Source organism: Simochromis diagramma, unplaced genomic scaffold, assembly GCF_900408965.1.
Source record: "Simochromis diagramma unplaced genomic scaffold, fSimDia1.1 OVJJ01000201.1, whole genome shotgun sequence".
Classification (NCBI taxonomy): domain Eukaryota; kingdom Metazoa; phylum Chordata; class Actinopteri; order Cichliformes; family Cichlidae; genus Simochromis; species Simochromis diagramma.
This window is the reverse complement of record NW_024387223.1, coordinates 634398-657430: the sequence shown is the minus strand read 5'-3', so window position 1 is coordinate 657430 and position 23033 is coordinate 634398. Positions and strand designations below refer to the sequence as shown.

At 39.7% G+C, this 23033-nt stretch overlaps 1 protein-coding gene across 2 annotated transcripts; it reads right to left on the bottom strand.

The window, feature by feature from the left end:
• Positions 1–13052: 13052 nt before the first annotated feature.
• On the bottom strand, positions 13053–22516 carry LOC120746638 (myelin-oligodendrocyte glycoprotein-like). 2 transcript variants are annotated; one of them, XM_040052069.1, is made up of 3 exons: positions 21558–22516; positions 14450–14803; positions 13053–14349 (listed from the first exon to the last, which is right to left on the bottom strand). In XM_040052069.1, exons 1-3 carry the CDS (start codon positions 21622–21624, stop codon positions 14117–14119), a joined length of 654 nt encoding a protein of 217 aa, XP_039908003.1. In that variant the 5' UTR covers positions 21625–22516; the 3' UTR covers positions 13053–14116. The 2 variants fall into 2 exon arrangements, with proteins under 2 accessions (XP_039908003.1, XP_039908004.1); XM_040052070.1 differs by lacking the exon at positions 21558–22516 and having other exon boundaries at positions 14450–15200.
• Positions 22517–23033: the final 517 nt, after the last annotated feature.

Genomic DNA, 23033 nt, shown 5'->3' with positions numbered 1-23033 from the left:
GAATTTTCAGTCAAACTTTTGGTCAAATACACCTAAAACAATGTCTAGAATGTGAAATGTTGGTATAATGGTGCTACTTGAAGCCTGAAAACGATCGCCCATAAAAAAAATAAACGAGCAAACAGCAGTAGCAGGCGTCCTGACTGGATTCTACGTTAGCATAGATCCCTCCAGAGTTTTGTGCACACGGTTTAGGTAAAAATTAAAAAGGTTGAGGTTTTACATTTAGTTCAGTATTACCTGTTGCCTGTGTCTTTGTCTTTTGGGAAAATACTTTACACAAGTAATGGCTCAAAGAGGATTCCTTTTTTTTTTTTTTTACTGTGCTGCAATTGTTTACTGGATTATTTGTGCCATTAATTAGTGTCAACTAATTTTTATTCGATCTCCGCACAGGATATGCTTGTGAAGATGGAATATGGGGGAGAGCAGAAGTGCGTTGAAGTTCCACAAAGGGATGAATGGAGGACATGCATATTGTATTGAAGAAATAAGTGATGAGAATGCTGTTATTTGCATTTACCATGTCAGACCTTTTGATAAACAAAATTCTAATGAAAATGAGAACATGTATACTGTTACATCTTTCAGAAAATGTTTTGAAATTGTGGTGCACAGTTCAGAATAAATGTTTTTCAAAAACCATTGCATCTTTTTAGTAAATGTTTATTTCCAAAAGAAATTTCTAGAAGTTCAGAACAGTAAAATTCCTGCTTTTTAGAATGAATTAGAAGATAACTCTTACGTAGTTAAACTAAAATACTCTTTGAGAGTTAATATATAAACTCTTAACACCCAGTGTTAAATTATCAACTCCAGACAGATTTGGTGTTTAATACTAAATCAGAGTTAACGTACCAACTCTCCAAAAAGAGTTAAATTAACACTCTCTGGTGTGGACCCATATAGACACTTTAATAGTGTTGAAATCAAATCTGACAGTGTTAATTTGGACATGCTGGATTTGCTGTGTACTCTGTCTGTACTCTGTCTCTGAGTTCTGTCAGTGTATTTCCTGTTTTACTTTGAAGGTCCGTGTCTAATGTTAGTGCATCCAGTTTATATCCTCCCTGTCTCATCATATTTGTTAAGTTCAGCTGTGTCTCTTCTGTGTGCAGTTTCTTCGTTTCCCTCTGTGTTTATTTATAGTGTGTGTTTTCTCCGCATGTCTTCCTGTGTTTCTCCATGCATGTCATCCCATGAGTTTAGGTTTCAGTTTACTTTGTTGGATTCTCCCCAGTTTACATTTATCTTAGTTTCGGTCCTCCAACCTCTGCTCAGCCTGTTTCTCACCATTTTGTAAATAAAGCTCACTCTCATCATCTGCGTTTGGGCACTTTTCCCTTCAACCCTACAAGACTGTCATCGCAGCTGTGACAGGCGCACTCGTGTAATTGAAGGAAGGACGAATGGAAAAATGACATTCTTGATAAAAATCTGTTGCCATCTACCAGAGTGATGAAGATGAAGCGAGGGTCAACAGAGTCAAGCAAGACAACGATTGCAAAAACACACCCAAGGAAACTCAGCTGGTTTCACAAAAACGACATAAAGCTGCTAGAATGGTCGAGCCAATCACCTGAATCCAACTGAAAAATTATGGAAAGAATCCCAAAAGGTTGATTTTGTTCATCTGGACATAATGTTTTCAGTGGGGGAAACTTTTTGTAACTCGTTCAAGTGATTTCTTCAGTCTCAGCTGACTGCAGGTTTATAAACACTATATTTGCATAATGAGTGAAACTAGCACCACTGAAGGAACAATGGGCTGGGAGGTCAGTTCCTTGATCATTAATATGCAAATTCTCATGACCATTGATCAACAACCACTGATCAATGGCCATGAGTACCATTCACAGAGAGTTGGGGAATGGCTGCAATCACAGCATTGTAAGATGGCGACAGATGTCCCCTTAGGCCCCCTCCTCGATTCAGAGATGGTCTTTCCCTTTTCATGTAAATGGCCTCCTTTACTCTGCCCTCAAACCAGCGTTCCTCCCTGTTCAGGATGTGTACAGAGGATGGCCCGTAGGTGTGAATAGACTGCAGAGTCCTGGCCTGACGAAGTAGCTCTTATGTGTTGTGCCATCCGCTTCACTAGAGGTTGTTTGGTTTCCCCGATGTATAAATTTTGGCACATAACAGCGAACACTATGTTCCTTTGTTTGTGTCGGGGGACCCGATCCTTGGGGTGGACCAATTTTCGTGCAGCATGTTTAGGGTTTGCAAGCCACAGAGACGCAGAGTGTTTAGAGATAGGATGTTAGTTACAAAGAGTTGAATTTAGGATGAGAGGTATTGTTTTTATATTTTTTATATGCAGTTTCTTAAGTACAGGTGTTACAAAGGCTGATTAGAAAGGTGAAGGAAAACTGAATAATATCAGTTATTATGGTGAACACAGGGTAAGTTTTAAGAGGGTCAAACTGACGAGTGGATTACTTGAATTTTTGAATAAGGTTAGAAATTGTAGAAACAGCGAAAAGTTTCCGATTTGAAAATATGCAAGTGAACGGGTCTGAGGGAAGTGGTGAAGGCAAAGTGTAGCAGGTGTGGTTAGCTGTTGGTGAAACTTGTCAACTTTAGTGTTTAAAATTTACACTGATATATTAAATGATAAATAGAACAGGATTACAGATGAGACGACAGAAGAAGGTTACTGACCTTGGTTTGTTGTGCAGCTCAGCAGTGAGATCAGAACTAAAGAGAAATGACACTCAGGTTGATTTGAGGTGAACATAAAGAACAACTCCACACAAACAGCTGACACACACACAAACTCTCTGGAAAAAAATACAGGAAAATGTGTAAAACTAAAAAACAAAAACAGAACCATGTATCCATTCTGCTGCTTGTCCACTTTAGACTCTATCACAGCTGTTATTACATTATTACATTATTATTATTATTACATTACAGACATTCACACCTGCAGCCACTTTAGAATCATCATTTAGTCTAACGTGTCTTTGGACTGTGAGAGGAAACCTACATAGACACTAACCACTGCACATCTGTCACACCTGTACTTTTTAATATCATTTACATATCTTTAAATTCTGTTTTTATTAACATGTCTTGAGGTTTATCTTACAGTTATTGACAAGTAATGATGCAATTTTGTACTGTTCTCACAGTTTATATCTTGAAAGCAGCTTTTTATGTGCATTGACTTTAATGTGAGTAAAAATTATCAACTACTTTTAAAAGTCATGTGTCCACTGTGCAGTTGTGTTGATATAATGAGTGAATGATTTGAGCTTTTCACTGCCTGCTGTGTTTCCTCGACTCCTGAGCAAAGATAAAGAGTCAGTTCAGACCTGCAGTTGGTCCTCGTGGTGTTTTGAACTTGAATTCAGCCTGATTTGTTTTTCATGTCTTCTCCTCCATCATCAGTTATCAGGAGAGCAGACAGTCAAAGTACAAGAATTCAAACAAACACAGAGATTCTACTTACAGAGCAGACACAGCACAGATGTTTCCTTCATCGTCCTTCTCACTCATTTGAGCTTCTTTTCATTTCTGTCACTGACACCAAGTAAAGCCCGCCCTCTTCCTCTGAGCACCAGCTTTCTATTGGTTCAAAAACATTGAGTGGGAGACTGACTTTCTTGTCTAAAGATAGAAGTGAATACAATTCTTTAAATATACTGTTCACCAGTGAAAAACCTGAAGTGTATTTTTTTAAAATAATTTGAATTAAAACACTGACTTAGATCTGACACACAAACACACAACACCATGAGATGATGAGTTTATCATTAAAAGCTAAAAACATCCAGAAGAAACAAGTGTTTTATAACAATCAAATTACACTTAATAACTGCAACATTACATTAATCCATTGTTTATGGCCACTAGAGGGCGAAGCTTGACTTTAAATACTACATGAATACAATTAGATCATTGATTCTTTCACAGTTTGTTATAATAACTGAATAAATAACACGCTCAGCACGCTTGCTGTTCTTAATGAAATGGCCTTATTTTCTTTAAATCTTAATACAGATTACATTCATTTGTTCATGTGACTGTATGTTTGTTGTGTGTCTGTTCAGCACAATAGTAAAAGAAACTATGGAGATCTCTGCACTGTGTAGTCTAGAGATGAGAGAACAAAATATTGTTGTTGTCTTATTTAGAGAACAAAGAAGTTAAATAGACCAAAACTCATCACAGTTATATTAATGCTGTTTTGTCATCATAGAAATACTGATGATTCATACACATGCACATTATTGTACTGCTCCAGTACTTAAAGACCTTACCCCTAATGATGACATCATCAGGTGGAGTGATAGTCGAACTCGGACCTGCATGATTCCCACCCCCTGGTGGTGACATTGCGTCATTGCGCCAAGGACCAACCTGCTGCAATTGTTAATGGACACACAGGTTCACCAGTTGCTTCTTCATAAAGACGTCCAGAATCCACAGACATTAAAGTTCATGTTTGGAAAAGTGACACAAGGAGGGAGAAACAATAAGGAACTCTGTTAAACCTGACAACAACAGCACCACAGCTTAGCAAGAAGGGAATGAATGCAGGAAGGTTCACAATTCATTACTCAAGCCAAGTTAAAAGGAGATTTTGCATGAAGTAATAAGTGCATTTCTGCCGGAGGTTTCTTCCTGTTAAAAGGGAGTTTTTCCTTCCCACTGTCGCCAAAGTGCTGCTCATAGGGGGTCATATGATTGTTGGGTTTTTCTCTGTATGTATTATTGTAGGCTCTACTGTACAATATAAAGCGCCTTGAGCTGACTGTTGTTGTGATTTGGTGCTATATAAATAAAATTGAGAGAGAGATATTTGCATGACCTTCATCTGAAACCAAACAAAACAACCTCAAAACAACAACAAAGCATATGTTATTATATTGTTATTGTTAGCGCTCACAGACACTCAGCAGTGAAGATTTAAACCAGTTTCAATTGTATTAACATTACATTACAATGAGCGCCTGTCTCTGAGTAGGGCTGCTCGATTATGGGAAAAATGATAATCACGATTATTTTCACTGAAATTGAGATCTTGATTATTTGACGATATTTATTTAACCCTTTAAGACCTACTATAGAACCAAGTCCGCCAGAGCTTATATTATTTTTTTACATGTTGTAGTGCCATTTGTGGGAGCATTTCAAGTTGCTATACAACTGTTATAGCCCATATTTTAATAATATGTATGCATTAAGTCCATAGTAATTACATTAATTGCAAAAAAATTCAATAAACTACAAGAAAATTGAAAATCATTTTTGTTTTTTTACATATATTTCTACTTGGAGAAATTTAAGAGGTTTGTCCCTCAAAACTTTAAATACAAAAAAGTTGCAAAAAATAGTTTCCCACCACAGGAAATTTATTTTGAGTGTCTTCATAGTTTTATTTTGGAGATACACCAATTTTTATATACACTGCAGGAAAAACAAAAAAAACAATCCTATGATGCAAATTTGCAAAGAAAACAGCAGGTGCATCAAAATAAACTATTTCCAGCAGTGCAATTTGAGTTCTAAGCATCCCAGAAACTATTCAGAAAAGTCAAACATGACCAGTATAGGTTTTTAAGGCCTACAAGTAAAAAAACTACAGTTCCGCGAAAATGACATCACTTCCGGTTTCGGGCAGGAAATGGCGGACATGTGATAGTTCGGGCTGACGACTTTTTCAATGTGGGAAGTGTTACGAACAGCTGATCGGATCGGCAAAGCGTGTTTCTGGAATATTATGTTTTTGTTCCTGCAAGCGCTTTTTATGCAATTTTTGCAAAGCTTTATGTGGAAGGAAACCGTGACCGAGGACAAGCTGATGGCATCAGATGTAAGTACAACTCCTCCGGTTTCATATACAAAACAAATTATTGCGCTAGCTTACATGGTCCAGGTTCTACAGGGATTTAAAAATAGTTACACAAAACGGAGCATGCTGCTCTGACCGGATTTAAAGGGTTAACAATGACTTTAAAAAATAATATAAAATAGTGTGCAACACCACTGAAGTTTTTTTTTTACCTCTCTTTTCAACCAACAGCAGTCACTCTCCTCTTCAAATAACTTCTGCTTAGCTTTCTGAGCTTCCCTCGGGTCCTCTTAATCAGCGGTCCCCAACCTTTTTTGCGCCACGGACCGGTTTATGCCCCACAATATTTTCACGGACCGGCCTTTAAGGTGTCGCGGATAAATGAGGGAGGGGCTAATAATCGGCTCAGTCATTTTTAATGATCGTTGAAAGCCCAGATCGTAATCGTGATTAAAATTCGATTAATTGAGCAGCTCTATCTCTGAGTGTGGATTTCCATGGAGATTATGCTAGTTTGCTTCATAATAATCAGTTCTCACATGTAAATTGTGCGATCATTTTCAAAATTAAACATTTTGTGTTCAGTTTTTCAGTCACTACAGATCTGATGATTTGTCACCTCTGATTACAGATTATTCCAACAATCTATTAGATTTTTATTGATTTAGTCAAACTGGATCATTCCACTCACAGCTGTCCAGGGACACACTGATAGTTTCATACATGACCACTAGAGGGAGAAAATTGTCTTTAAGTACTTCTTGAATACAAGCAGGTCATCGGTGATGCTTCCATAGTTTATTACAATAAATGAGAGGCTGAGGTTGAGTTGTTCCTATTAAAAGTGATGTATTTCATTCATCTGTCAATAAATAGTGCCTTCACTTTAACATGTACTATGAATGTGGGTGTTGAAGAGTGTCAAGAGTGTCCAACGATGCACAAAGGAATCCACACACTATAACATGCAAGGTAATGAGGGAAGCTACGAATTGGCATGCAAACAATACATCTGAAACTAATTAAACATGAGGCAACAGGCAGGAAGCAAAAACAGAATACATGGGCATAAGGCTCATTTATGTTGGAAGTGATAGCAGAGCTGTTTGTTTGAATTGTTTCTGAAATCGCTCAGTCAGATAATAGTAAATCATGTTTAGGTGGAGACGAGTGAGCTAACTCCCTGCTAACTTCTAACTCTGTTTAATTTATTAATAAAATCTGTTTTCATGGATGCCTGGATGTTAAACTCAATTGTTACACCTGGTAAAGCAGCAACACTGATCATTTTATTAAAGATGAAAGAATTTAGACAGTTTTTAACTCACAAGGATGCTGCAGTGTTCGTTTGACTTTTGGGACCTGAAGCAGAATTTGGACCCTTAAACAGCTAATGACATCAGACTTACACCAGGTCTGTGTGGTTTACTGAAGATACATAAACAGGTCATCATTTTATATAGGTGTCTGTATGATCAACTCCGTCACATCTCTAAGTTTCTGCCTCGATCCTCAGCTCTGAACACCACACGTTGGATTTTGTTGAGAAGATGAGAGAAGTCATTATGAAGGCAGATGAAACCGTGGTCTCGTGCGATGTTACATCTGTCTTCACTTGCATCCCAGTCACTGAAGTGTTGGAGGTAGTTTGTAAGAGATGTAGGTACAGCAGCTCTCAACAGACAAAGATTGTGGAGTGATCATTTAACCAAATGATCTACAACATGTAATGCGTTAATATTGAGGTATTAAATCATGTTATTTGTACTTCACAGTGAAACAGAGTCAAGGTTTTTTTTGTTCTTTGTGTTTTACCAACAGAACCACAAGAGCAGAAGAAGACCCAGTGAGACCAAAGTTTATTGATCCTGCACAGACACCAGATCGCTGCTGTGGTGAGAACAGGAGGTTTCACACCTCCGGCTGGTTGTCCGCCTCAGTGAGCTGACTCTTGCTTCTTTTAAATCTCCAAAGTGCCGCAAAACCAAGAACAGCGACACCGACAGCAGCAGCAACAACGGCAGGAAAGACTTTCAGGGTGGTTGAAGTTTCCACCTCGGATGTGTCATCCACATCTCTCTGTGCCTCTTCTTCTTTCACACCATCCACATCCCTCATGTATTCATGTGTTTCACCTGCAGAGAAAACAGCAGCTCTCAGAGCAAAGTCCTTCACACACCAGCACAGAAGGAAACTAACAGGTGTGAGTTCTGCAAGTTAACAGCTTCAATTTCTGAACAGTTTCCACTTAGACACAGAAAACATCTAAACATCAAGGCGGCTGTGAGTGAAGCGTTTTAGCTCAGCATCTATTGGATGTTCATGTGTTAAATCACAAGTGCAGGAAACTCTAGCAGGGCTGTAAACATGGGCGGTGCTGCAGTTTCTCAGAGGTGACAAACTCACCTGTGACTGTGAGTTTGATGAAGTGACTGATCTCAGTGTGAACTCTTTTACTTTTCACAGGCTTTCCTCACTGCTATGTGACACTCATACATCCCAGTGTCATTAAACATGACGTTCTTCAGAATCAGAGAAACGTCTCCATCCTTCATCTCCGGGTCCTTCAGCTTCACTCGGCCATGAAAAGATGGATGTTGGTAGTTTTCATAGGAGCGTTTGTTCCTGTAGAAGTAGACGTAGCCGTCTGTGTTCAGGTCAGCTCTGCTCCACTTCAACACTGAGATTCTTTCATCTGTGGAAATCTGACACTGGAGAGTGACGTCATCTCCAAGCTTCACCTGAACATCCTGCTGAAGAGCTGAAGGAAAAACAAGAAGTTACATTTTTAATATTTAACACACCTCAGTGACCTGAACTCACAGGAACATTTAACATAAAGCACGTGGTTTCAGGTGTGAAAACACCGGAAACATTTTTAGTGAGTCAAACAAACGTGCTTCTTTTAATCCGCCCACAGTGTTCAGTAAGGTATGTAAGCACACTCATGATTCAGTGACTTGATAGGAATGCCCTAGGTTTTTTCTGTATAACATCATCATCTGTGGAGGAATTTTGGGCAACTCTTCTTTATTGTGTTACTTCACTTCATTTTTTCAGACTCTCTGCTGTAGATTTGCTCTGCCTGGAAACACAAAAACACTTTTTCTGATGTTAAAGTGATATTTGACTCTTGGAAACAAAAGTCTGGTCCTTCAGATCAGGTAAACATTTGTGTTAAACATGATCAAATTCCCTGAAGATGTTCGTGACATATCAAGTTTTGAGTTTCCTTCACCAGCTTTCCAAGTTAGATTTAAAACACCTGGAATGATCTCCACCCAGATAATGAACCACTGTTGCTCTCTGACACCAGACCCGAGCAGATGTGATCACAGCTGTATCCAGCTGTCAGATGGACTTCAGCTGAACACATGTCTCCTTTGAATTATCTCCTGGCCGTCAGACAGTGACTTCAGACTGATGTTAATGACGTTCACTTAACAGTCAGTGATTAAACCTTCATGGAAATGCTTCTCGATTCCTATGCCATATATTTTTAATTTCTAGGTAAACACATGTTTACACACAAGTCCGACATGTTAAATATGATTTATTCCACATTCAGGTTCTTGTTTGAACAGATATGGTTACAAACTGTCTCCACCTCCCTTCGTGTGAGGTTTGACTTTCCTGTATTTGAGAAGTTATTCGACTAATGTTGTAAAACCTTTTGGTTTTAGCTCTGCCTGATGTGTTAGCATGAAACAGTGCAATTCATCACATTGTGCTCAGTAATGAGCCCCTTCTTCTCAAGTGGTCTCACAGTAGAGTCATACTGACAGCCAGGATTTCATTTAAAAAATCCCCCTTCAAGGTAGGTGGGCCTGTGGAGGGAAAGCTGAGACCACTTCCAAGCAGAGGACAGTTATTTGAGTTGTGTCTGGACATTTCATCGTTGACTTGACCTTTTCTGTTTCTTTTAAAGCTCTGTGGTTGTAACAGTCACAGTTTTCTGCATCTCGTGATGTTCACTTCAGATGCTGAGGGGCTTATATTGAACTATATCAAACTGTCTGAAGTCCTGACTCAGTCTGAAAATGGGTTAGACTGTAACAAGTTTTAACATTCAGCGTGTGACACGTCAAGGCAAACACCTTCAAAGTTGCTGCAAAGATTAGTTTAGTAATACAGCAGCGAGAAACTTGGACGGACAGTAGGACAATATATTGTGATACATTTGTGTTACAAATTTTTTTCCTTTATTTTGTTTTTTAAACATGGAATATAATTCTGCCTGGTGACTACTTCTACTTTAATTTTATTTTGGTTAATCAGGCGGTACCTTGACAAGTGTGAATGGCTCAGACATAGAGTATGAAAGCGCTATACTGTGCAAAGTGACATCTTTTCTAAGTCATTTTGGATGTAAAGATTTTAGTGCATAAGAACAAGTCTATTCATCACTTATCAACAAGGGCTTAATGTGAGACTTTTCTGATCAAATATCTCCACTCATTTAGAACAAATCCTCAAAATAGCCTCTGAACAGAGACAACCCCACTCACAGTTTGTACTATTGCCAACTATTGTCTCATTGTTAAGTGTTGTATAGTAATAACAGATAAGTCTCCATCAAGGTGATTAAACAGTGATTTTAAGACAGGAAATGTTATATTTTGCACTATTTGACTGCAACATTTGCTGCTGAAAAAAAAAAAAAACCTGAAATAATCTTTCAAAGTGTTGAAGAAATTACTCAGAATGATACAGATTCAACATTACTTACAATTTGTAATAATCTATTTTCAGTTCTGGGTTTAACTCACCGGTAGATGTAGAAATCAAACATAAAGACAGCAGCACGTTGAGAGAAGCCATCCATGACAGCATGGTAGAGACTGAGAGATGACAATGCTTTAAAGGAAAGTTCAAAGGAAATCACACCTCTGTCGCTCACAAGTACCCAGTAAATAAGTATATTAAATAAATATATTGAAATAAATTAGCATCTATGGTCCTATGAGGAGAAGTTTCTCTGGGAAACTTCTCTGAACAAAGTCAATGAATGAATGACTGAAATTCAGAGATTGAAGTATTCATTGATTTCACTGTAAAATGTCAAAGTGAAACAAATTTTACCTTGAAGTTAAATTCATAGGTAAAAAAATCCCTTCACGTAAGTCTGTCTGTGAATGATATAAAGGTCAGATTTGCATATTTGTTCTCTTTATTCATGCTTGACATTTTCACTTTCAGTTTGTTTTTTTTTAGACTCAATAAAACTTAAAAGAAATGAAACTGAGAATGAGTCAAGGTGCGGCAGCACAGACAGAAACTACAGACAGTTTGGAACTCCCTCTGTGCAGATAGGACTCATTTAGTATTTTGTTGGTAGTTTGTGTTGTTACACATTTGGACACTAGAGGGCTGTTACCTCCATAAGTAACGACCAAAAAGGAGATCCGACCTGAGATGGGTGCAGACACTTGTACTGAAGATGGTTCGTTGACTGCAAAGGCAGCTGGAAATCTTGGCTCGGCAGCATCACCACAGATCAAAGCAGAAGTTGAGAGAGCTGCTCTGATGGAGAAGTGTGAGTGACAGGAACAGGATCAACGACTGAGGAAAAGTGAGTAGGCTGTGTTTTTTCGGCTGAAATAACTGCATCATCGGCCACAGAGCATGAGCGAGTCCTTGGAACATGGCATAAATTACTAGCCTTAAAAGATTCAGCAACCTGCAATTTCTAAAACCTTTCACCTCAAAGGAAAACGATCCATTTACAGTCTGTTAGAGGAAGGATCGATTTTCACTGTTAGGGTGCTGTAAGGAAAGAGGCAGATAATATTCAGCTAAGTGGAGATATTTGTGATTTTCTTCACTGAGTTCATGTGCATGAAAAACAACCACCACCAACAGTTCTCTCACAGGAATTAATGCAACTTATGAAGCTGCAAGTCAAAAAAGAAGCACCTGAAGGCATTTTCAATACAAACCAAAAACAGAATGACATCACAGCAGCTTTCATTTATCGCTTTGCCTGTGTGAGACGTGCTGATATTTGATGGAAACCCACTTGAGTACAAAGTTTTTATACTGGCGTGAGCGTGGAAGGAAGCACTGGCAGAATTAAAATAGAGCAAAATTAATCTCAATTTGTTGGAGCGTGTGAACGCATCATCCAGATGATGACGGACATCATACAGTTTTCTGTGGAGTGGAAGCCATACTGAATGGCAACAACGATTATTCCTGTCTTTAAAAAGGCTGAATGGCTGCTGAAAAGCTTAAATACACACAACAGGTAACGAGGGAAAAGGAAACAGGTGGGAGCACAGTTGATAATAATCTCAGGATAAGGAGACATGTCATGTAGAATTAAACTCAAGCATGCAAGACACCAGAATGTGAGAATAAAACAGGAACAAGGGAAACTCAGAAGCAGAACAATGCATAGAGGAACGACAGAACTACAACATAAACCACATCTTGAAATCCAAAAGAATGAAGAAGTCCACAACAGAAACACAAAATGCTGTGTCAAAGGCCCAGGAACTGTAACAGTGTGATTATTAAAGTATTAAATACAAAGGAAAAAATTGAAAAAAAAATGAAATATCAACAAAACGCTGACTGATGCACATCATGTGTTTTAAGAAGTGTTTTAAAAACAGGACAAAGGCTTTCTGATAAATTCAAATCTGTTTCCTGCCCGGGGCTTTCATGGGGTGAGAAACAGGAAATACCAATGGTTTCTCTTTCTCTTCCAACAGATTCCCGATACTTTGATGTCACATGTTGGGGACAGCTGATGACAAGTATTTTAATGATAAAAATCTGTTACACACAGATGTATTAATAACATATTAAATAGTAAACTGGCATATTGTACAGAACGCAAAGTACATAACATTTCTTATTTCTTTTCTTTTTTTTAATTTTCCTTTGTTTGCCCTGTTTTATGAGTACTGTATATTTAAAGACAGACAAAATCAGCAGTGCATTCACAGATCTTTCAAGCCAAGTAGAAATACATTCATTGTCACAGAGCAGCTTCCACCTGATCTTGCAAACAGCATCAGTGTGAATGACTTTGCTTCATCGTGATGGTTCGAACAATAATATTTTCAAACAATAACTCAGAGTTGATACGAAAACAACAGTTACCGGAAAATTCAACAGCTCTTATAACTGAAATAACAATTTTGAGCAGCAATAAACAAAAATATTAAAGTTTGGACTTTCATCAATGTTACACATTTATTTATTCCTATTTATTTCCCAGGGTGGGATCATTCAGTACACATTTGTTTGCATTGTTTAATTCATGTTTAGTTTAGTTCACAGTGAGGTTCAACAATCCCTCTAAATATTATAACATCAGGTTGTATCATAAAACAACTGTTTTCATTTCATTGTGAAGATGTTGGACAATGATCATATCTAAATATACAGTTTCTTTGAGAGACCTTCTCACAAAACACAGATATTTTAATAAAACTACCTCAAATTGTAACAGTATTTCACATAAAATATGCGTTAGTGTTCCCAGTAGACCTGCACATATTCAAATGTAAACTCTTTATCATTCAGGCAGTTTGTGTTAATGCAGAAAAGCGTTTAACTTCCTGGTTTGCACTTCTGTATAGTGACGCTGCCATCAGCACATCAGGAATGTTCTCATTTTTAAAGTCATTCATTGAACCAGATCAGAGATATTCACAGTTACTTTCATCATATTTAACCCAGTGCACAATATATTTCCTAAATTCCTTATTTAAGTTAATTGGTGTTGATTAAATGTGCACTTTTTCATGCCTTTGTCCTCAAGCTTTGAGATATCTCAGTGCTACAGCAGCTAAATTTAAACAACCTGGAATAAAATAAAACCATAGCACAGTACATGACCTGATCACTATAAAAAATATCAATACTTCCGTCAAAAGAAAGGCATCTGTGTTTTTCCTCAAAGTTTTGTAACTTGAATTTAAAAAAAAAAAAAACCACAAACAAAATGGAAGAATAAGAAAAATAATATTGACGTTAAGTGTAAAATGTCCATCCTTTTACTCAGACCAGAAAAAGACTAAAACTGAAGTAGACTGGAGATGGTGGCCTGCAGTGTGTGTGTGTGTGTGTGTGAATGCATTTACGCTCATATCCAGGATTAGATGTGAATATTCTGAAGGTGAATTTAGCTGTTTGTGATGTTGGGGTTTTTTCTTAGTTTATGAATGTGGTTTAATAAATTTGTTAAAAGCTGTATATAAATAAATGTAATAAAATGTGTTAATGCTGTAACAACGTGCTTTTCAGTTTTTGAGCTTTAGTTTTAATAAATAAATCTTATATATTTCTGTAGCAGCTTCATTACACTACAGCAGAGTCTTCAGAAGGAAGCTTGACTAGATGTTGCTTCTTATGTTGACGAGTTTGTCGGTGTACCCCAAAACCAACGGCAACAAGAGCAACAACAACAACAACAACCACAGGAACAACAACCTGAAGAGTCGGAGATCCAACCCTTTCAGCATCATCCATGTTTCCATGTCCATCTCCTTTTTCCATAATTTGTTTCTCTGACAAGATGTCATGTGTTTCAGCTGCAGAGAGAACAGAAGTCACAGTTCGAGAGAATTCTAAGTGGATCATAAAGCTGGGAGGAAGTTGTTATTTTAGATTTAATGAGCTCCACAAACTCACCTGTGACTGTGAGGTTGATGAAATGACTGATCTCAGTGTGAACTCTTTTACTTCTCTCAGGGTTCCTCACTGCTATGTGACACTCATACATCCCAGTGTCATTAAATGTAACGTTCTTCAGAATCAGAGAAACGTCTCCATCCTTCATCTCCGGGTCCTTCAGCTTCACTCGGCCATGAAAAGATGGATGTTGGTAGTTTTCATAGGAGCGTTTGTTCCTGTAGAAATAGACGTAGCCGTCTGTGTTCAGGTCAGCTCTGCTCCACTTCAGCACTGAGATTATTTCATCTGTGGAAATCTCACACTGAAGAGTGACGTCAACTCCAAGCTTCGCCTGAACATCGTGCTGAAGAGCTGAAGACATGGAAATAATATTTTTTTCCCCTGTTTTATCATTTAATTTCAAAACACTTTTTATTAATTATCAATCCTGAAGGTAATTAATTAATAAGGCTTACCAGCTGCTCCCATTCACACTAAAATAAAACATTCACTCAGACAGAATAAGGCAATCAAAAAAAAAAAAAATTACATTATATATTTCATATTTAACATATTTATATTTAACATAGAGAAACATAATCACAGTCACCAAAAAATAATCTGTAGAGACCTTTTACAAAGATGCCAAACTCAACAGGAAGGAAAAGTCCTGGAGTGTCCACTCATGCTCCACATATTCAATTCAATTCAACTTTATTTATATAGCACCAAATCACAACAGCAGTCGCCTCAAGGCGCTTTATATTGTACAGTAGATCGTACAATAACAGATACAGAGAAAAACCCAACAATCATGTGACCCCCTATGAGAAAGCACTTTGGCGATAGTGGGAAGGAAAAACTCCCTTTTAACAGGAAGAAACCTCCAGCAGAACCAGGCTCAGGGAGGGGCGGCCATCTGCTGCGACCGGTTGGGGTGAGAGAAGGAAGACAGGATAAAAGACATGCTGTGGAAGAGAGACAGAGGTTAATAACAGATATGATTCAATGCAGAGAGGGTAGGATTCAGGGTCACCTGGTCCAGCCCTAACTATATGCTTTAGCAAAAAGGAAAGTTTTAAGCCTAATCTTAAAAGTAGAGATAGTGTCTGTTTCCCGAATCCAAACTGGAAGCTGGTTCCACAGAAGAGGGCCTGAAAACTGAAGGCTCTGCCTCCCATTCTACTTTTAAATACTCTAGGAACAACAAGTAGGCCTGCAGTGCGAGAGCGAAGTGCTCTAATAGGGTGATATGGTACTACAAGATCATTAAGATAAGATGGGGCCTGATTATTTAAGACCTTGTATGTGAGGAGCAGGATTTTGAATTCAAATCTGGATTTAACAGGAAGCCAATGAAGGGAAGCCAAAACAGGAGAAATATGCTCTCTCTTTCTAGTCCCTGTCAGGACTCTTGCTGCAGCATTTTGGATTAGCTGAAGGCTTTTCAGCGAGTTTTTTGGACATCCTGATAATAATGAATTACAGTAGTCCAGCCTGGAAGTAATAAATGCATGAACTAGTTTTTCAGCGTCACTCTGAGACAGGATATTTCTAATTTAGAGATGTTGCGCAAATAGAAGAAAGCAGTCTTACATATTTGTTTAATATGTGCGTTGAAGGACATGTCCTGGTCAAAAATGACTCCAAGGTTCCTCACAGCGTTACTGGAGGCCAAGGTAATGCCATCTAGAGTAAGAATCTGGTTAGATACCATATTTCTAGGCTTTTCAGGGCCGAGTACAATAACCTCAGTTTTATCTGAATTAAGAAGCAGAAGCAGAAAGTTAGCGGCCATCCAGGTCCCTATGTCTTTAAGACATTCCTGCAGTTTAACTAATTGGTGTGTGTTATCTGGCTTCATGGACAGATAGAGCTGGGTGTCATCTGCATAGCAGTGAAAATGTATGCTATGTCTTCTAATGATGCTGCCTAAGGGAAGCATGTATAATGTAAACAGAATTGGTCCTAGCACTGAACCCTGTGGAACTCCATAATTAACCTCAGTGTGTGAAGAGGACTCTCCATTTACATGCACAAATTGGAGTCTATTAGATAGATATGATACAAACCACTGCAGTGCAGTACCTGTAATACCTACAGCATGTTCTAATCGCACTAATAGAATATTATGTTTAACAGTATCAAACGCTGCACTAAGGTCTAGACCAGGGGTCGGCAACCTGCGGCGCCGGAGCCACATGCGGTTCTTTAGTCCTTATAGTGCGGCTCTGCGTCGTCTGGGAAAATAAATTAGAAGTATTTAGCTGAAGTGTATTTTATTCATGTTAGTTCTTTTTTAACTTGTAGTTCTAAATTGGAAGATTATTGTGATATTGAAATATTAAAATATAATTGTATTCTATTATTTTTTTCATCGCTCAAAATAAGCGTCACACTCGCGGAAGCCGGTATACCCGCCGAAACGCTGTGCATTTATTGAGACTTTCAACCCCAGGTAGGTTAATTATGGATCTTCGGATCCACATTATGTCAGCAGTTGTTCTCCACCATGAACTATGTTAAAAACAAACACCGGTCACGCCTCACAGATGACAGCTTACAGTCCTGCGTAAAGAAGAAAGTGACTTTGTACAGCCCCGATTTGCAGACACTGTGCGCAGACGTTCAGGAGCAGAAGTCCCATTGTAAACATATCACAGCAGACCCGACGATGTTTGCATGAACATGCTTTTCAGCATCTCTTTATTGACCACTTTTCACACACGGTTGCTGCACCCATACAGCCAGCTGTAGCTTTTCAGCTCACAGCCCGACACACACCAACACAACAGCAGAGAGAGCGCAGACTTTAAGGCGGGGAGGCGTGATTGCGGATGCCACTCAGGTGCGTCCGACTTCCATTCAGCGGCGCTGCAGACTGTGCCCCGCGACACACATTAACCAGGTAAAATACATATTTAGGCAGAATTTTGCAAATATCTATTTTTCATTTTTTAGCGGCATAATGCTTTATTACAGTTTTTTTTTTTTTAAGTCAGGTCAAGGCTCCAAAAGCCCAAAGGTGATATAAGGGTGGCGGCTCACAACAGTTTTTGTTTGCTAGATGGATCATTTTAGTTCAGCTGGGTGTCTTTCCTTTTGTTATATTTCTTGAAGAGTTCAAAATGTGTTAATTAACAACAACACACACCTTAGTTGTTCAGACAAAGCATAAAGGTAAAAAAAAAACCCAATATATACAGTGTTATCTTCATTTTAGATGTCAAAAAGTATTTGCGGCTCCCAGTGTTTTCTTTTGCATGGAAAAATGGCTCTTTGGGTCCTAAAGGTTGCTGACCCCTGGTCTAGCAGGACCATATCCCACATGGACGACAGGTCGGGGGGAGATATAATCACCCCCACCCAAGACTGGGTGCCAAGCCCCAAGTTTGATAGAAGAAGAAGTGTTGAGTGCGAGAGGAACTGACCTGAGAGACCAAATCATGGCTGTTAAGAATTATACTCTAAAACAGTTCTGATATTTTCTGCTCCGGCTACGAAGGACCAAATAATGTTAAGAAATATACTCTAAAACACTTCTTCAGTAAAGACTCAGTGAAGAGAAACACACAGAACTTCTTGTTAGCAAGGGCAGCCTCCAGCACTGAGGCTCGCGCTGAGAAACTGCCCCGGTCTTTATTTATACTCTTCAGTGGGTGCTTGTGTGTGTGTGCGTGTGTGTGTGCGTGCGTGTGTGTGTGCGTGCATGTGTGTGTGTGTGTGTGGCGTCCTGCTGATCAAAGGGTCATATAACAACACAAAAGGAACATCCTTGGTCATAAAGAGGGTAGTCTCCCCCTCACCCTAGATGGTTCACCCTAGATAACACAGTGAAGAAGTCCAGCAGTTCATCACAACAAAAGGCACTTAGACTAAAACAGACATAGCTACGTTAAAACAATAAAACAAGGTACGACCTCTTCCCATGCTCCCAGGATGTAGGTGTGCATTCCTGGAATGCACACTAAGCCTTTTGCAGCCTGCTAGAGATCACACATCCTGTCACTACACAATTGATTATACGCCTCTAAGCATACATGGTTAAATATTTCCTAATACAAATAACTACATGCAGTATTCTACCATATGTGAACTTATATCACTGAAAGATTATACTGACTAATAAGTACAATTTTCCATTGACAATGGCGAAGCTTGAAACCTTGATCCTCAGTAGCTGGTTACCAAGACTACGTGAAACACCCTCAGAAAATCTACTAGATTATGTGAATGCAGCAGTACAGACGATACAGCCACGATTACCAAGACTAACAAGCTAAAAAATACTATGGCAGCAGTGATCAATGAGATGCTTGGCTAAAAGTTGAACAGCCACGAGGAGCAGTACCTCCATGGGGAGACTAGAGGCCAAGATTAAGGTAGCATGAAGGGAGGTTAGCCAACTATTGGAGCTGCAGAAAGGTGCGATGAAGAAGGTGCCTAAGAAGTACAGGAAGCTGTCCATACCTGAGGCCTTGGAAACTGCCAAGCAACAACTCACAGCCTTGTCCAGCTGCTTGAAGAGATACACCAGAGAGATAGAAGGCACGAGAATAAACCAGCTGTTCTCCACAGAACCAGCCAAGGTGTACTCTCAGTGGCAGGGGAACAGCACCACCAAGGCTGGAGACGGAGCAATACTGGAAGAGCATATGGGAGAAGGATGCAACCCATAACGGCAATGCTCAGTGGCTAGTGGATCTGAGGGCTGACCACAGCAAGCTCCCTAAACAGGGACCAGTAACCATCACAGTGGCAGACATCCAAGAAAGCGTCTCCAGTATGAAGAGTCGGACAGCACCAGGCCCTGACATGGTTCATGCCTGCTGGCTGAAGAAGCTGACTGCACTCCACGAGTGTCTGGCAGCACAAATGAACCACAAATGAATGGCTAACTAAAGGGCGGCCAGTCCTGATCCTCGGGGACCCCCAGAAGGGACTGGTTCCATCCAACTACCTTCCAATAACCTGCCTCAGTACTATATGGAAGCTCCTGTCAGGCATCATAGGGTCAATACATGAGCGGGGCACAGAAACGGATTGGCAAGAATACCAGAGGCACAAAACACCAGCTAGTGGTAAACTGAGCCATTGCCCGAGACAGTAAAACCAAGCTGACCAACATGTGCACTTCGTGCATTGATTACAAGAAGGCCGCATGGAACATACATGGAACGACATAACCTAGTGTCCAGCATAGTGTACAAAAACATCTGTGCTGAATACAGCTTGGAAGTTCCAAAGTCAAAATGGGAGACGCCCCCAAGGGTGGTGGAGAATGACCGAGCTAAGATCCTGTGGGACTTCCAGATACAGACGGACAAAATGGTGGTGGCAAATCAACCGGGCATGGTGATGGTAGACAAACAGAAGAAGACGGCCGTAGTGATCGATGTAGCGGTTCCGAATGACAGCAATATCAGGAAGAAGGAACACGAGAAGCTCAAGAAATACCAAGGGCTCAGAGAAGAGCTCGAGAAGATGTGGACGGTGAAGGTAACAGTGGTCCCCGTGGTAATTGGAGCTACCCAAGCTAGGCGAGTGGCTCCAGCAGATCCCGGGAACAACATCGGAGATCTCTGTCCAGAAGAGCGCAGTCCTAGGAACAGCTAAGATACTGCGCAGGACCCTCAAGCTCCCAGGCCTATACACACATATATACTAGGGGTGCAACGATATTCGTATCGATATTGAACCGTTCGATACAGTGCTTTCGGTTCGGTACGCATATGTATCGAACAATACAACATTTGTAATTTATTTTATCAACTTTCCTTCTGACGATGCTGTCTGTGTTGAGCGCTCAGTGAATCTGCGTTCGACTACTCCGCCTAGGCTGCACTGTCGAGCGCAGATCCACTGAGCGCTCAACACAGACAGCATAGTCAGAAGGAAGAGCGCAGGGCAAGCTAGCAAGACAGAAGTTAAGCTCTCCTTGCAACATGGCAAATTGAACGTCCCCCACCCTCATTCAGATCTGGCGTTTGGAATTATTTTGGTTTTCATGTGACGTATGACCCTGAAGGTAAGCGCGTCATGGACTAAAGTAAAACAGTATGTTGGATGTGCCATGCAATGTTCAATTACATGGGTGGGAGCTAGTGTGTTAGCGCAGTTAGCTCGTTAATGTGTTGGCCCTCTAGCCCCATGCACGGGGCGATCGGCGGTAGCTCGTTAACGGAGATTTGCCGTGTTGTAGCGTTAAGTTCATTTCAACGAGATTAACCTGAAAGCACTAGTGGGAACACAACGAATATGACTGCACATTTACACCGACATCATCCTAGTGCAAAGACAAAAACAACAAGCATGCATGCTACAAACTTTACCCGAGTCATTTAGACAGCCGTTAGCACATGATTCTCCTTATGGGGACCTGATATGTTTAATATGCTGCTGAGAATATAGCCCAGAAGAAGCGTATAGTATAGCTTTTATTTTGGAAAGAGACATTTCTCTGTAATAAACTCTCTTTTCCAAAGATGAGTGATTTCTCCATCAGATACAGGGCTCGCAATATCGCTAGCCCGACGTCCTGGGGCTAGCGATTTTTTCCAGTCGGGCTACCAAAATCTATCTCTGCCCTGCCCGTCGGGCTATTGTAGGAAGGAAAAATATATGTCAATGCTTTTGCATTCTTTCGGAAATGTAGCTGGGTAATTATGTCATTGGCATCCGTGAGCCACTGTCAATATGTGACATATTGAAATCGCGTTTGAATTTGCGCTTGTTTTTTTGCTTTCATTTTGCAATCGCGCGAACTGTGTATAGAGAGCGACAGTACTGATTGGTGAGTGGTGATAATTTGTGCACCAATTCCTCTGACAAAATAAAAAACACGCACAAGGGTTAGGGTTAGGTCAAATTTAAAAACTGTACTTTTGAGTTAAAATATATATTAATAAATTTTAATAAATGACAAATTAAAAAGGCATGAACATTTTTTTTTGTATCGAAAAAATATCGAACCGTGACACCAAAGTATCGAACCGAACCGAACCATGAATTTTGTGTATCGTTGCACCCCTAATATATATATACATACATACAGACAGACAGACAGACAGACAGATAGATAGAGAACTCGTAGAAGTAAAAATATAAACACGTTCTGTTCACTCACCTGTTAACTCAGAAATTAGAAAACAAAATAGAAGGGTTTTAAAATATCCCATGTTTAACAGGAGCATGAATACCACAGAGCAGCAGAGTCCAGAGTGAAACAGAAAGAGACTTCCTGGTAAATGATACCGACTTACAGTAAACCGGGGGTGGAGGATTTAAAGGAAATGAGTCAGTGACCTTCTGTATAAAAACACACCAAATTAAATGTAAGAAACAAACACAACCAATGAAGACTTCATGGAGATGTATAATAGAGAGATATATTCTCTGCTTAAAGAATCAGGTTTCATGTGCATCTGTTGAGTTTCACATTACTGACACCAGCAAAAAAGCCAAGGGGTAAAGTTTCAGCAGCACAAGCTGCGTGTCACTTTGCATGTTGTTTGTGCTGCAGAGAATACCTGAGAGTACCTGTCATCCATGTCTACAGATTCTTCAGGGTTAGACCTAAAGTCACTGAACAGCCTGTAGCAGTTTAAAGTCCAAATCTCAGATCTGACATTAAAATCATGTCATCTTTCTTCCATATTTGTATATTTATTGAACAACCTGGCAGCAGAAATGAAACTGACAATAAAAAATGCAACAACAGTTAAATTTAGTTATGAAGAAATCTGAGAGGGTTTTAAATATGTTTAACTTTGTTTTAAAGCTCTCTGGCATGTATTGACACACACACAGCTATTGGTGTGTCAAAGCCTGTGAGTGTGAGTCAGCTTCCCAGTCTGTGGCTGTCTGTCACTGTGGGCTCAGGGGTGGTGAAGCTCAGGGTGCTGCTTTCTGTTCTTGGCACTGAAACAAAGACCTCCAGAGGAACCAAGCCTGGCGAGCAGCCCAGAGGAATATTTGTATCAGCTCACTTTCAGTTTCACTAACAAGATCAACATCATGACTCACACTGTGTTCACTGAACCAGTGGAGTGTAGGAGGGCTCAGAGGGCGTAACCACACACAGGCTTCATGCTGACTGAGGAACCAGGAACAAACTGCTTCACTGAACCTCTGCAGAGCAGGTTTTTATGTTAACAATCACAACACAACAACTTATTAACTTAAAAAATATGAAACTGTTTTAAATATGACCAAATGATTTTGTAACTTTTCTCAATAAATAACCAAAAGCTGTGCCTGCAATAAGCTGATGGCTTCCTGTTTGTCTTTTATCCTTTAAAATGTTATCTTGGTTTATTTGTGACTCTGTCGAATGTCGAGGTAACAGGAAGATGTTTTATTTGCACTGAAATGAGTTTTACACTTGTGTTCACTGCAGACGGTCAGGATCTGCTTTACAGCGTATTGTTTATATTCTGTGTTTGAATGGAGGGATTAAGCTCCTCACTCTGATTGGCTGCTGTAGTAGTGAACCGTTTACCTTTGACCTCTTTAACCTCGCTGCTCTGAGTTGTTTCCTCTTTTAGAAAAATAAAAGAGCCGAGCGTCGACAGGCGGTGTCTTTGACTGGATGTTACCTCGC

What these genes read in the sequence shown, in the direction of transcription:
- LOC120746638 (XM_040052069.1), bottom strand. Translation starts at nt 21,624, where the DNA reads ATGCTCCTGTTAAACATGGGATATTTTAAAACCCTTCTATTTTGTTTT. An exon ending in TCTAATTTCTGAGTTAACAG is followed by an intron (nt 14,804 to 21,557) that starts GTGAGTGAACAG and finishes CCATGTCTTCAG; the next exon opens with CTCTTCAGCACGATGTTCAG. An exon ending in CATCAACCTCACAGTCACAG is followed by an intron (nt 14,350 to 14,449) that starts GTGAGTTTGTGG and finishes TTCTCTCTGCAG; the next exon opens with CTGAAACACATGACATCTTG.